Source organism: Chenopodium album, chromosome 18 (genome assembly GCF_948465745.1).
Source record: "Chenopodium album chromosome 18, dcCheAlbu1.1, whole genome shotgun sequence".
Lineage (NCBI taxonomy): Eukaryota > Viridiplantae > Streptophyta > Magnoliopsida > Caryophyllales > Amaranthaceae > Chenopodium > Chenopodium album.
The window spans coordinates 45,803,954-45,819,667 of record NC_137851.1 but is presented as its reverse complement, the minus strand read 5'-3'; the positions used below and the strand labels follow the sequence as shown (position 1 = coordinate 45,819,667).

Below are 15,714 nucleotides of genomic sequence, written 5' to 3'. Positions count from 1 at the left end.
GGTGGACACGTGTCACAGGTCCTACGTGACATCCACGTGACCCCTGTGAGGGGCAAATGTTTAGGGTAAAAATTACCCTAGACAGGTGTCCCAATAAGAGAAGGCCACGTGTCAAGACCAGGCTGACCCAAGTGGTCCCCTAGCCATCAGACACGTGGCTCCTTCAGATAGATTCTGAAATGGCGGCCTTCAAGGGCCCAAATCCCTAGAAACCGCCGTAATTCGGCGCATCCCACTAAAATTTAGGTCAAGTGACCTAGATAGGGGCACACCTACCAATGACCCTATAAATAGGGAGATATTTCCCCATTTTGGGGACACATTCAATCATTTATTACACCTACTTTCTCTCTCATCGGAGAAACACGTGAGCTTGGAATCCAAGTAGATCCCCACCTAAATTTCCGTACTCTTTATTCTCTTTCAAGTTACTAACTTGATCTTCGGAGGCGGAGCTCCACCACCCGGAGTCTCCGTGTTTTTGCAGGTACAACTCGAGCCAGACCAGTCTTTGTGACGTAACTCTCTCGAGGGACAAAAACACCCAAAACACGTTTAATTTGGATAATCCTTTATTAACTGGTACTCCTTCCACATTTTATTACTTGCTCCACTTTACTTTTGTAGTCGTATTTTATTACTTGTCCCATTTTCTTTGTTGAATACTTTTCACAATATGTTACTATTTTCCTCTTCACTAGTGGTTCGCTCATATTATATTTTAATATTTTTCATATTCTTTCTCCTCCCTACTCACACTCACTTTTTCTTTTTTAGATTTTTTATTCTTCAACTAATCCCACTTTCACAAATTTTATCTCTTTCACATATTCTAATACTTTAAAATATTTCTTTTAAAACTACGCGCATGGAGAATCGAAGCAAATAATAAAATATGAATGGGGTAACAAAACTAATGACAACTTATTTTCTTGTTGGTCCGATCTTATTTGGATTATCACAAGTCAAGTGGAAAAATATCGTGAATCAATATTTTCCATGGTATAATTCACGTAGGATAGGTAGATGTTTAAATAAATTTTTTTTTTTTTTAATTTTTTTTTGTTTTGTTTTTATTTTTATCTAGGGCTAAAATCCGCTAATAACCTATAGCGGTTTTTTTAAAAAAAAATAACACGCTAATAATTCCATTATTAACGATTCATTTAATATACTTCTTCCGTTTCGCATTAGTTACAACACTTTTTATTTTCGATCATTTCATATTTGTTGTAACACTTCTACATTTGGAAAGGACCCACTATTAGTTTATAATTTCTCTCTTCCACTAACCCCACTTTCACAAATATTTTATTGTTTCTCTTTCCTACCAATCCCACCCACACTACTTTTTTTTTTTTTTAAATATTATTTCTATATCTTATTAACAATACTTTATATTATAAGTCTATAAGTCTAGTCCATAATTTTCTTAAACTATGAGCCAAACCTACTGTTGCAACTAATGCGAAACGGAGGTTGAATAAAATTGCAACTAACATTAGCGGTTTATTTTATAGTTATTAATATTAGTTGTTTTTATTTAACATTATTTTTCAATGAGAAGGTATTGCGTGCGTACGGACGCACGAACTGTTTGGTGCGAGAGGGTTGGCTGATATATTTTACTCGTTGGCTTATATGTTTCATGTTTTGGCTGATATGTTTCATTTGTTAGCTGATATGATTTTTTGTGTTGGCTAATATATTTCTTTTGTTGGATGATATAATTTTTTTTTCCTTTTGTTGGCTTATATCAGACATAATTTGGTTTATATGTTTCTTCAGTTGGCTGATATATTTATTTTGTTGGCTGATATTATATATATATATATATATATATATATATATATATATATATATATATATATATATATATATATATATATAGTTTAATTTTTGGCTTATATATTACATTTTGTTGGCTGATATGTTTATTTTGTTGGCTTACCTTTGGCTTTTGTTGGATGATACACATCATTTGCTGGCTTGTATGTTTCTTCTGTTGGCTTATATTTATCTTTTGTTAGCTGATATATTCCTGTTGTTGGCTTATATGTATCTTTTGTTGGCTGATATACTCCTCTTGTTGCCTTATATGCTTCATTTGCTAGATGATATGTCCCTTTTGTTGGCTAATAAGTATCATTTGTTGGATGATATACTCCTCTTGTTAGCTTATATGTATCTCTTGTTGACTTATATGTTCCTTTTATTTGCTGATACGTTTTTATTAATGTCTTTAATATTGATTGATATGAACTATCAATTGGCTGATATAATACTTATATTAGCTTATATACAAATATTTCATTCTCCCTCTCCTCTTTTCCACTCTTCCTCTTTTTCTTTCTCCATGGCAACATATCAAATTATGTTCTTCCTAAACATAACCAAAAAGCAAATTATGAATTCCTCTCCACAGCAACATATTAGCAAACGACACCACCATTCCACCACAAATTAGCAGCACAACCACTACCACAGCCCCCTGATGCAGCCCCTGCCGCACCCACCACCACACTCGATCTCGATCTCCTTCGTCCCCCTGAAGCAGCCGCAAACACCACTACACTTAGCTCGATCTCGATCTCCTTCGTCCCGCAGCCACGACCAGCCACGCATCCAATACCACCAGTGAATTTTGAAACATAGCAAATCATCAATTTTAATTTGATTAAAATTATAATTGTTTATGCAATTGATGTGAAAATCTGATTGTAATTTAGATCTAGAAAGGAGGAGGAGCATAGGAGTGAGAAAGAGAAGGGAAGAGAAGAAGGAGAGAGAAAGAAAAAGCAAAATAACATTGGACGCACAAACACTTGGGTGCGGGTGCCCGCACCTAATAGTTTGCGATTTTTCAATACAGTTGCTCAAACATTATAACAAACCACTAGTCCACTAGTATCACTAGAGCTTCTATATAATAAACAACTTATCATACCTTCAGGTTCTATATGCTAAATTTATATAATTGATTCATTTAGTTAAGTTATATATATACTCAGCTCCTTAACAAACATATTATTTTAATATAATATTTAAGATATAGTTTTTACTCTGTAGTATTTAAGTATTGAATGAAGTTGCTAGAGACATGAAAATAATATAATTGATTTTGGAACATATATTAGACTTAAATGGAACCTATTATACATACGTAGTAACTTGAATGGAACCTATTAATTAATTTTAGAATGAATATTAATTTGTGTAATGTAACTTGATTGATTGTATCAATTTGGGAATATATATTTGTGTAATGTAACTTATTTACACATAATCAATTAAACATGAATAAAACCTACTAGACTTCATTTAACCTTATCGCAAGATAATTGATTGAACCTAACCTAAGACTTTGTTTCTTATGATGAAAAGAACACACCCTTAAATAAAGTCATAAAAGATTCAATATAAAACATTGAGAACCAAATCCGTAATAGCTTAGACGTTTTCTTAATTTTGAGTGTTATTCTGATTATAGCCCACTTTGTAACAAGTATAACAATCACCCTATTCTTAGTCTAGCAGTATACATAGTGAGTTCTTATGCTTGAAATACACAAGTAATAAATTTAACACAAAAAATAAAAAAATACAATAAACTTATAATGCTTGAAATTAATTAAATGTAGCAGTAAACAATTAATAGTAGTGAGGTCTTTGAAATTAATTCAATGAAGCAGTAAAAAAAATCCTAAACATAGTGAGTTCTTCAATGAAGCAGTAAACATAATGAGTACTAAAACATTAAACAAACAAACGTATGTAGCTAGATAAAGTTGTTCTTATGCTTCCATTACTACTTGAATTTTACTCGAAAGCCCACTGGTTCTCCTTGCGAACTTCTTCCTCTTCTTCGGGTGTGAAATCGTTCTTGATGTTGAATGTCTTCCTTATCTCCTCGGGTGTCTTTCCTTTGATCATATCAGCCACACATTGACAAGTTAAATCCAGCAAACCTTTGATATCCATGTAATTAGCAGCCTGCATACCATCATCACGCATAATTAATTTTGTTATTGCTCTATCGTTTGACCACGTAAATGTATATATTATAAAGATTAAAGAACATGTTCGCTTATATTTATCTGTTGTAACAATCCTTAAATTATATTAACAAACAACTCATACATGATACATCTAAGCAAAAAAGTTTGGTACAATATTATGTTTAATGCGATGATTGCGAAGTCAAAGTGTTAAACTATTATCATATTATTAAAAATTATGATAATCATATATGATAAAATTATATAACTAACTAATATAATCCCAAAACAAAAACTAGCTAATATTTAATTAAAGCCTTTTAACAAACACACAAAAAAAAAAAAAAAAAAAAAAATAAAATAAAATAAAAATGCAAAGAACTCGTAGAACTCCAATTTGCTCATTGAATTCATATGGACGACCCAATCAGACCCAAAATCAAGATTTAATATAATTTAATCGTACAAATATAATCAATTTTATTTTATTTGTAAAATAATTCAAGCCCAAAAGTTAAAGACTAACTAGATTTTATAAAGACAAGAAAAGATTAAGGTAGTCGTATTATTATACTTTCGAACCCTTAAACCCTAAAAATTATTTTACACATTAACTCAAACCCTTTCAAATATAAAATAATTAATCATATATACACATCCGAACCTAAGCCCTAAAAAGATCGATTAATCGTAAAATTAGCCCTATTAATATCTTAAATCAACAAAAAAAAAAAAAATTAAAGTCAATCACAAATCAACAAAAATAAAGAAAATAGATCAAATTAAAAGAAAGATACTTACAAGAATAAGATCAAAGAGGGTGTCTTGGTCGACATTGAGGAAGTCCTTATCCCACTGCTTGAGTTCATCATTATTAGGTGATTCGGAGTTATCATCATTAGCGTGTTTGTTACAATACTCGATAACCTTAGCGAGAATTTTAGAGGTGACATTATGCAGCGGGATGGGATCGGTGCTGTCGCCGAGGTCCTCGATCATGTTCTTTATTGTTTGCGAAAGCATAGCTGCCTTTTCATCGACGTTGAAAGTCTCTTTATCGGAACTCCTTAGGATTATCTTCTTGGATGAAGAGGAGGTTGATGCTGCCATTGCTAATTAGGTTGACTGTTTTAAGGTTGAGGAAAAGCTAAGAAATTTTAGAGAGAGAATTTTTGTTGGGAGTATGAAAGAATATGAATTGATGATGAGACTTTGGTAAGACTTCGTTCGTATTTATAGATTTTTTTTTTGACTAAATTCTAGTTGAAGTATACTTTCCTTTTGCAGAATTTGACTATTAGGGTTTAAAGGAGTGTGGTAAAAGATTATTATTATTACTGTATTATTATCTGTGCTCTATCCATATCAACTTATTTGATATTAATAATTTTGTTAAACTAAAATCCTAAAAGAGAGGAGAGAAAAGTTATGATATTTTTTCTAAATATGTGGTTAACAAATCTTTATTTTTGTAAATGCCGTATGGCTATTATTTAATGATATTATTACTTTTCGTTCAAAAAAAAGGAAAAAAAAAATTAATAATTTTGTTGACCAACTTGTTTCAAAAAAAACAAAAAACAAAAAAAAATAAAAAAATAAAAAAAAAATTTGTTGACCAACTAGTTAAATTTTAGCTATCATTTTCACTTTTATCTCACCAAAAAAAATGAATTTCACTTTATATTAATACACCTAATTGAACTGTTAACTTTAGCGCCACGTCATAAGTAGAGGTGTCAATTCGGATAATCGAATGGAGTTTGGGTCAGATATATATATTCGGGTCGGATTAGGTATGTTCAGGTCAAGATTACCCTTTTAATTCACCTCAGGATCGCGTTGATTTTGGGTCAAGGTCTCTGGAGCCAAGGTCGATTTGTGTTGAATAAATTCATATTCGATTATGATAAATTTAGACTGGGTTCAAAACAAGCTTGACAATTTTACGATTCCGGTGAGGCAGGTGACTTTGGGTGGGTTAATTCCAGTTTGGTAGATTTTGATTCGATTACGTTCAGTTTGATTAAGATAAGGTTGAATTAGTATTAGGTCGATTCCCTTTCAAATCCTTTTTGGGTTTGGCTAAATATTGGTCGAGTTGATTAAATTCAATATTCAAATAATAAGGTCATTTTTAAACTAGAGTAATTATTGAGTCATGACCTTTTTATTGGGTCGATATTGGGTTATTCATGTGTCATTTTTCATATTGTGTCGTAAATATAAAGAGTACCGAATTCTTAGTTTTCTCATTTGATCACTTCTTGTACCACTTTTATCTTTAAGCCAAATTATAATTGAATTATCGAAGATTTTTTCTTACCTACGTAAGTGATAAGACGATAAGTAATGAACTAGTAATAGATTGATAGATGATAGCCACATATGGTGATATATACAGATACAAAATAATGTCATTTTTTTAGGTTATTATTACTCTTCAACCGTACGATCTTACCAGGCTATGAGCGTTGTTGGTTTTCTTTATTACTAATTCAATTTGTGTAAGATATTAGTTAGAGTTCTTAGGATGGGTATAAAATTATGGTTAACATGAAATAAAATAACATGTTGGATTAAAATTATGGTTAGTTTTAAAATGGTTGGTTTGAAATTATATTGGGTTGAAATCAGGTAGGGATAAAATCGGATCAGGTCAGGTTAATATCATTTTGGGTTAAAACGAATCATATTGAATCCGGTATTTGTCGAGTCAATTTTGGGTCAAGTTGAGTGTAGATCAGGTCAAACCGGTCTGGTTTGAGTTCAAGTCTAGTCTAATCGATTTTGGGTTGAATTCAGGCCCTGCCAAATCAGTGTCGATTTAAAATCACGTTAGTTCAAATTTAAATTTTATTTGAGTTTAGATCGGCTAAGATCGAGTTTGGGCCTTAAATTTCAAGTTACAACTCGATCGAAACATATACTTTTTCGGGTCAGGTCAGTTTTGACACCTCTACTTATATTGTTATTAGTGATGAACTTAATTTTATAAATTGAACATAATGCACCCATAGAATTGAGGTAGCCAGGATATGTATTGTGTAATTATTCAGGTGGTCAAGAAATTAACATTAAAAAGAGACTTTAATATGAAAAATTGATAAACTTCATTCTCTATAAGGAATTTGTGCTATGCTGTGTGTATATACTAATCTACGAATAGAAAAATGTAAACAAAACCAAATGATATTAGATAATAGCATTAAAACATGACGGGATTGTTAGTTTTTTAAATTAAAAACACTAAAATTTTAACACTTTACCCGTGCACGCATCAGCAAAGCATAGGCAAATTATCAAGATAAAAATATTAGAAAACTAGAAAAGATAAGGTTTTATTTTGGGAATACTTTTCAATGGCTACATAAAAATTGTAGCTATTGTAACTGTTTTCAATCTCAACCGTTTATATATTCATGATAAATCTTGTACGTCCATTCATACATTACATTTGACTTATAATTATTTAAAAAAATAAAAAAGTTTAAAAACTACTTTATTTTGAAAAAATAAAATTATAATTGGTTGTCGTTGCCATTTTGTACAAGTATCCATCTTTCAACTTAAGTTTAAATTTCCATTAAATAGGAAAAGAGGAACAATTAACATTGATAGGATTATAATATAACCAAACAATCAATGAAATACTACCCTATATCTGAAAAACAAAGGTATGATTTTATACATTAGATAGTTTTATACATGGATAATATTAAAATATAACCTAAATAAAATTGTTCCAACTTTAAGTCGTACAGTTCATAGTTTTAATTACTCCATATTATTCTCCGTAACTCATCCTGATCATTGTTGCACTGTTTGATGGATTTTATGTTAATTAGTTATTCAAACTTTGCATAGACATTATCAATCAAGCTTTCGCAGCAGTTAATTTGGTAGAGGAATAAGGATAAACTCTGGAAAACAAGTTATTAAAAAAATAAAAAAAATATAAATAAAAAATAAATAAAAAAAAGGTAGTTTTTCGGTCAATTAAATCAATGGTCCTATTTTACATAATTAAGTTGACATAAAATTAACGATGTAGATTTTGTTTTTATAATGACCACAATTTTATTGTAGTCATTGCAAAATTGTTCTTTATTTTGTTTTGTTTTGTTGTTAGGTATTTTTATTTCAGTTTAAATTTTTATTGGTTGTAAAAACAGTCGCAATGGCAAGTGATGTAATTCGGATTTGATCTCATCTATCACCTCTCAAGATTTTAACCAACTATACTAGTCGATCATCCACATTTGAGTTTAACTTTAAGCATAAGGTTTTTCATTACATTAGTGATCCAACGATGAGATCTTTTATAGAGCTTAATTCTTTGTTTAAGAATGTTGTTGTGATCTTGTCTAAAAACAAACAAATTGATTAGGAAAAAAAAATTTAGTCCTTTTAACCATAAAACATAATTTTATTCCAAACAAACTTTTCTGAGTAGCAAGTGAAGAACAAAAAACTTTACATTAAAAACAGAAACACACACACAAAATCAAAAGAATCATCACAATGTGTTAACAAACAATTTAAACATTAGATGATAACACTCTAATCGATGTATCGAACTACCAATCTTTAATTTTCAAATGCCCATGGGTTCTGATTTCGAATGTTTGCTTCTTCTTCAGGTGTAAAATCGTTCTTGATGTTAAAATGAGCCCTAATCTCCACCGGCGATTTTCCTTTAATCATGTCAGCCACACATTGTGTTATTAACTCCAACAAACCTTTTATCTCCATATAGTTTGAAGCCTGCATATCATCGCATATAATTTCATTAGTATACACATTTAATGAAACAGACATTTTAATGCATAAAAAAATATAAATATTAATAAACAAGATATATTGAAAAAGAAAAAAAAAATACTTACAAGGAGGAGATTATAGAGGGTGTTTAAGTCCATATTATTGGCGTACTCCATATCCCATTGCTTAAGTTGCTCGTCAGAGTCAGAATCTTCGGTAGCATGTTTCTTGCAATATTCAATGACCTTAGAGAGTACTGTTCCGGGAACAATAGACACCGGAATCGGGCTATTGATGTCGTCGAGATCCTCAATCATGTGCTTGATAGTTTGAGAAAGCATTGCAACGTTTTCGTCAACTTCGAATTTCTCTCCATCGGAACTCTTAAGGATTATCTTCCTGACGAAATTGAAGAAGAGGTTGATGCCATTGCTATTGAAAAGTTTAGAATATTAGAGGGAAAAAAAGTATTAATTGGAGTATGAGAGAATATGATTAAACTTTGAAAGAGTGTGAAAGAAAAGAAGGATTATTTGGAGTATTTATAGAAAATACGGGAACAAGGGTTTCACGTTTCCTAATCCTAGTTCATCTATAGTTCTTGGTGCACAAGCAAGTAAACTTTCCTTTTTTTTTTTTTTTTTTTTTTTTTAACACAAGTTATTTTGTTTTATTTTTAGGAAAATACTATCCCAAATTAATTAAGTAAACTAATGTCGGTAATAAAATAAAATCCTATCTGACCTCAATCATTATTCCTTAATTAAGTCTTAGCCTAGAGAGAGAGTTGTAGTAAGAACATGTTCACTTCACCTTATTTGTTGATCTAAAATACAGTACATGATATTTCTCCTTTAATGTTACTGATTTTTACTGAATTAGAATTATTTTCACTGAGCTGGATTAATTTTTAGATTTATTTTTATTAAACTTAAATTATTTTCACTTAATATTACTTGTGTTTTTTAAAGTGAAGTTAATAGGGTCTAATTCATAAGCCTTTTCAATAGAAAATGTAAAAGGCGTACATTAACCTAATGTAAATTGAATAGGGTCTAATTCATAAGCCTTTTCAATAGTATATACCTCTCTACCGTAATAGTTGAAGTTCTGGTGTACGTATTCAAATATGGACTATATGATCATTAACTCGCGCGTGTTTACATTTAAGAATGCTTACCACGCATACATAAATGGAAATACTAGTTTTGTAATATTGTTGTAATCTTGATTTGATTGGTTTTGCTGAGTTAAGAGACTGCCTGAGATTGTTGAGCAATTGTGCTTTCAGCATAATTCACACCTATTCTCAGGTTTACTACAAATATTCTTTATGTTTGTATTTTGGAACTTCTGCTTCTCTGCTCCTGGATGTAGCACTACATACATAATGCTAATTTGGGTAAGAGAAGGATTCAAATCTAAACATTACGGTGAGAGGAGTAATAAACTGGACTTATAAAAGGGTTGTTTATACTCCAATTTTGCATAGTTACTCTGCGCTATGTTTCCTGCACTGAACTATTTACATAACACTACCATGTAATATCCTCATTTTCTACTTCTAAGTGCAAATAGAAACAACCGCCTAAGTTCTCGGTCTCTCCCCATCCCACCCTCTATGGTTGGTGGCAGAGAAGAGGATTTCAGATGATTGCACAGCCAACCTTTGTAAAGAGCAGCTCTCACGGAGTATATTGCATGAAGCATGTAAGTGGAAGGCAGTATCCAAGATGGATTTTCCAGTCACATTAGAACTCCATCTGCTGTGCTGAAGGTGGGTGTGCCATGGTCTTCATGGGACCTACATCCATGGTTTAAACAGAGGTGATTAATTTTAATACTACTAGCATGCGACGCAAAAACAAAAATGACAGTTATTGCTGGTTAGGCTACAGTAAAAAGCACCTTTCACTCCCCTAATCTCCACTTCTCGCCATTCTTGGACAAGAGAACAGCAGCAACATAATAAATGTGAGAGAAAATCGTCACATGCTCCTCCCTGAACAACAATTTGGAGCTAAGCAAATGTGTGGAGAGCAGAAATTATGACATAAGGCTAAAGACATGTTGATCAGCTTAGTGAAAGAGTAAGACCTTGACATTGAGTATCTTGCGAAGCTTTTTTCTAATACAGCAAGTGTAGCAACAACATGACAATACCAACGAGTATGCTGTCAATTCATTGCATGCATCTCCTGAAGCTGTAGCAATAAGACACAGGAATAATCAGGGAAAAATTAGAAATTTCATGGTCCATTATCATTGACAAACTCATTAACAGTCCCTCTACTTTAACTCTAATAGCATTGTACTACATCATTTTCAAACATTACAAAAAGAGGAAAGAAACCATTATACATAAGGAAACTGATTTTTAGATATGAATCATATGATTTTTATTTGAACATGCCAAAACAAAAAAGGTGGCAATGAAACTCTGAATGAAGTAATAGTCTTCTAATGTAATTGTAATAGTCAAAACAAAGGATAATTTCAAAACATGTGAATTTGAAGAGACTGTGAAGCCAGGCTGAGGTAGCCGACCTAAACTGATGAGGAATGCAGAGAAAGGTCTGGTGCTTCAGAGGAGACTGACATTTACAACAAATTAATCGCTTAGAGACTTTGTGCCAGTTAAAAGTTATTATTCAAAGTCTGAGTTTCCTTTTCATAGCCGCGATTTTTCTATCTTGAAATACACCCAGGGTTCAGCCCAGATCTTGTTTCTGAATTACACAACAAGACTCATTTTAAGGAAAATGGAAGAGGTCAAAAACAATCTTAAATACTTTGAGTGTATATAAACATGAATCTCCACCAAAATTCTTTCTTGACCTATTATAGATTTTCTTTTTCCATAACAATAAACAATACACCTAATATGATTCTAGGCACTGCAAACTTACATTTTATATCAGATTACGAGGTTTATAGCACGAGAATATAATTGGGATCTTTGGTGATCATCTCCAGAATTTCCATTTTAAACGGGCAAAGGAAAGCTTGCTAAGAACAGGATAGTATAATACCTACTGTGCCAAATTTATTATGAAGCTATATTCTAACATTACTAAGATACCATCATATCCTAACTTGAGAATAGTAAAGCAAAAACTGTGTTGCTTACACATGTGCTTATTGTTTGCCACTGATGCAATCCTTGAAAATGTTCCGCAGGGAAAGAAGAATGTTTTTAAACCTGACAATGTAAACATCAATGAATAAATGCCCTACTTTGCAAGTGAAAAAATCCAAACTCGATCGCAATATAGTTTATCAGATCTAATTCATTATTATAATTGAAAGGCTATATATTTGTATGCATATGTCACATAAGTAGTAATATCAGGAATATAAACAGAGAAAACATACACAACTTGGGCTTGGAGCAACAGTCAAGCAGGTCAGTGTGCCAGTCCTCCATATCATCTGATCCCCTGGCATATTGCACCTCATATTCTGGAGATGGTATGGAAGTATTTCTGCACCCAATTGTACAAATATGGGCAAAACAATTTAGCCTAGACATCACAGTCAAGCTCCACAAGGACCACGCCTCAACAGATAAATCTAATAGACTTAACTAGTTACCCAGGCAAGAAAACATGCTAGCGTAAATACATTATGCAGAAAAAAGGACAGATAACGCAATAAGAGTTCAAATTTAAGCATAAATCAATCTTTTGGGACAGGGCTTGAATTACCTGACGGTAGACAAAGCACCAATACTCTTATGGCAGGTCTCAACGCCAGAGAATGCTTTTCCATCATGAGATTTTGAATAGCTAGCCTCCAAATTTCTAGAGTGCCTAGAGGCAGCTTCTGTTACCTCAATCAAGTGTTCAATCACTTGACTATGTTGGACATTCATGGAAGACTGAGACCGCTGCAGTTCCATCTGAAGCTTCTCATTTTCTTCTAGAAGGGCTTGTTCAAATCGCATGCTTGGATATGAACAAGAAAGGGTCTTCTTGAGCAGCACAGTATCAGCCATTGATGGTTCTTTATTCAAAATTGCAACTTGCATCTTTCTGTCCTCTTCCTCTAATGTGTAGTCATATTGATCGTTTTGGATACGTTCTAATCTTTCCTGTCCATCAAAAGAAGGAATATATTAAATCACCAGACACACAGCCCACCCAACACACACACACCCTTAATTGAAACATATTACATCCCGAAGGATTACCCAGATAAAGTTAGACAATCATTCTGTTATATTTATCTCTCAAGCTCTATACAGATCATATGCACTATCATGTAAATTTACACCAACTCAAATCATTCAGTTATTTTTTTCTCTCAAGTTCTATACGGATAATATCAACTATCGTGTAAAGTTACATCACCTCAAATCCTCAATACATTGGCATCAACATTGCCAAGGACCAACAAACAGCCAGGGACCAACGAAAACTTGCGACAAATTATAATAAAGCAACTGTAAATCATGCAACTTTGCAGCATATGAGCAAATGAGCAATTGATCAACAACAAATCAAAGGATATCATCAAACAAGTAACATCCTCATCCACAATCAGGAAAAGCTTAAACAACTATTAAGAAACATATGACATTGCAATAAAAGCCGCAATACAGCCATCAGATATTACATACTAAATCATTCCAAGAAAGAACCAAATGCAAATAATAAATAACAAGAGAATGATCTTCACCTTGAAGCGAGCATTGCTAACAAGAGTCAGCAAAGGCATAATCCGCAAGTAGCGATCGATCTCGTCTTGAATGCGCTTAAACTGGTTCACAATGCTCCACCCCATTGCTAACAGGTACAGATAACTTTTATCCTGGCAACTATGAACTAACAAATAAGCCCTTTTCAGTGCATCTTCCAACTGTTCTAAGGGTTCACTTGTTTCAGGGTACTTTTTCAGCTCTGTCATCTTAAGCTGCTCCAACAAATTCCCAATTAATTTCAAGTGATGAGCAAACTTTTTGCAATTCTTCTTGTGCAATCTAGCCCTATTCGCCGCATCTACTATTAACCCTATTAACCCAACCGCATGAACACCAGCTATTTGACCAACATTCCCAATATCTTCCAAAGTATCCCAATTTGGCATTTTCACTCTTTTAGGACTTTTATCAAACACCTAGCAGACACCTAACTAACTAAACCCCAAGCTAATTTGGTACAATTTCTAACAAATTGAGACTATTTTAAGCATAAATTGCGCAATGTAGAGCATGAAATCAATAACCCCAGAATGCATTTAGACGAATTAAAGCCCAAATCAATTATAAATAGATCAAAGTTGGCTTTTTTTTGTTGGGATCAAACTGTAAATCTAAAACGAACATTAAACGAGAGAAAATTAAAAATAAATAAATAAATAAATAAATAAATAATAACAAACAATCGCAAATCCGAAAGTAAAATCAATAAATTGAATTCGTTAATTCCAACAAATCATTGGAAAATGGAAAAGGAAAAGAGTACAGAAAATGAAGAGATATGAATCTAGAAAGGGAACAACTTGAAGAGAATGAAGACTAGAAAGGCGAAGAAAATGAAGAAAAAAAGATAATCTACAAACACAAAGAATTTAGTGGATCCATGATTTATATTCTTCTTCTCTTTCGCTTTAACCTCAGTCTCGTCAAGCTGGTGTAGTCTTGCCATCAGAAGACTTTGTGAGTGTCGGTTTGTGATCTGCCAACAATTATTTGGAAATCTGTAAATCTGGAAATCGTGCGTACGTACTTGGGTCTTGTGTTACACCACGGAGCACTGATACTCAGACTACTATCACTTTCACTGTGTTAAACTCTTATGTGCTTATGCTTTATGTAATTAATTAATTATGTCTATCACGTTGGTCCAGTGGTAGACTCGTAGCAAGATACGTGCTTAGTCTTTAATTAATGTATTCTTTCCGTGTTTTAATAAGTGTTACACCTTGTTCAAACACGTATGTGGTATGTCGATACACTAATTTGACCATTAATTTATCTAATTATATTATGTTAGTATAATCATATAAAATTTTATAATATGAAAATATACATTATAACGAATCCAATAATGTATTATACAATAACATTTGTTTTTTTTTTTATATATTGGTTAATCAAGTCAAAACCATTATTGAATAGTGAAAAAAAGTCAAACTATAACACTTATTAAAACACGGAGGGAGTATCATCATATTTGTTAGATTCAACTTATATATATATATATATATATATATATATATATATATATATATATATATATATATATATACTAGCCGTTGGTGCACGCACTACGCGCGTGCCCCCGACGGCAGGATAAGAAATTTTCGGGAATGTGTTTGGTTATGTGATATTCGTGATTATGTTCGGTTTTTTAATAATGAGGGTGTGTTATTGTATAAGTTGTTTAAAGAGGTAAGCTTTTTTTTTAGATGGTTTGTATGGAGCGCAATGTTTGGGCGTGCAGTTAATATTAGTGTAGTAAATACATGGTGTATAAAAAAAATGTTTGCGACAATTTAAAATTGTAGTGTGGAAGATATATGGAAATATTCTTGCAAAAGGGTGTTATAATTATGATATTGGTTTTGATTGGTCAAATCGGGTACTTGAAATTGACTAGTTTATAACATCTTTTTCCATTTTGGTTTATCTTCTTCTCTGTCTTTCTTTTTCCCTTTTTTTGGTTTCTTTTGTTTTGTTCTTTTTTTTTTTTTTTTTTTTTTTTTTTTTTTTATTGTGATAGAAATGGCAAGTACTGATAGTACAGCTACTTCTGGAAAAGTTTTCTCGTTTCCTGTCTGGAAGCCCAATGGAAACAAATCAAAGGAGGAAAATATATCAAGTTTTCTGTTGTATTTTGCCGATGTTACGAAGCAGATGAACAGTCATCTGGACATATTGCGACAAGGGAGTTCGACTAAAGGGGAAAAAATGGAAGAAGGTTAACGGAGCAGTATAAGGAAGCAAGGG

General features: G+C 32.2%; 2 protein-coding genes and 1 pseudogene across 2 annotated transcripts; all 3 read right to left on the bottom strand.

Moving 5' to 3' along the window:
- Positions 1–3,549: 3,549 nt before the first annotated feature.
- On the bottom strand, positions 3,550–5,108 carry LOC145590936 (SKP1-like protein 1A). Its single transcript, XM_081647321.1, has 2 exons — positions 4,800–5,108; positions 3,550–3,993 (listed from the first exon to the last, which is right to left on the bottom strand). Exons 1-2 carry the CDS (start codon positions 5,106–5,108, stop codon positions 3,820–3,822), a joined length of 483 nt encoding a protein of 160 aa, XP_081503447.1. The 3' UTR covers positions 3,550–3,819.
- A 3,480-nt stretch (positions 5,109–8,588) lies between these two features.
- Positions 8,589–9,103, bottom strand: LOC145592219 (SKP1-like protein 4 pseudogene; annotated as a pseudogene).
- A 1,087-nt stretch (positions 9,104–10,190) lies between these two features.
- Positions 10,191–14,485, bottom strand: LOC145590935 (protein MID1-COMPLEMENTING ACTIVITY 1-like). The gene is made up of 7 exons (XM_081647320.1): positions 13,443–14,485; positions 12,470–12,855; positions 12,138–12,247; positions 11,893–11,964; positions 10,860–10,966; positions 10,671–10,764; positions 10,191–10,566 (listed from the first exon to the last, which is right to left on the bottom strand). The coding sequence occupies exons 1-7, from the start codon at positions 13,848–13,850 to the stop codon at positions 10,514–10,516; spliced, it is 1,230 nt and encodes a 409-aa protein (XP_081503446.1). The 5' UTR covers positions 13,851–14,485; the 3' UTR covers positions 10,191–10,513.
- Between the last annotated feature and the right edge of the window lie 1,229 nt (positions 14,486–15,714).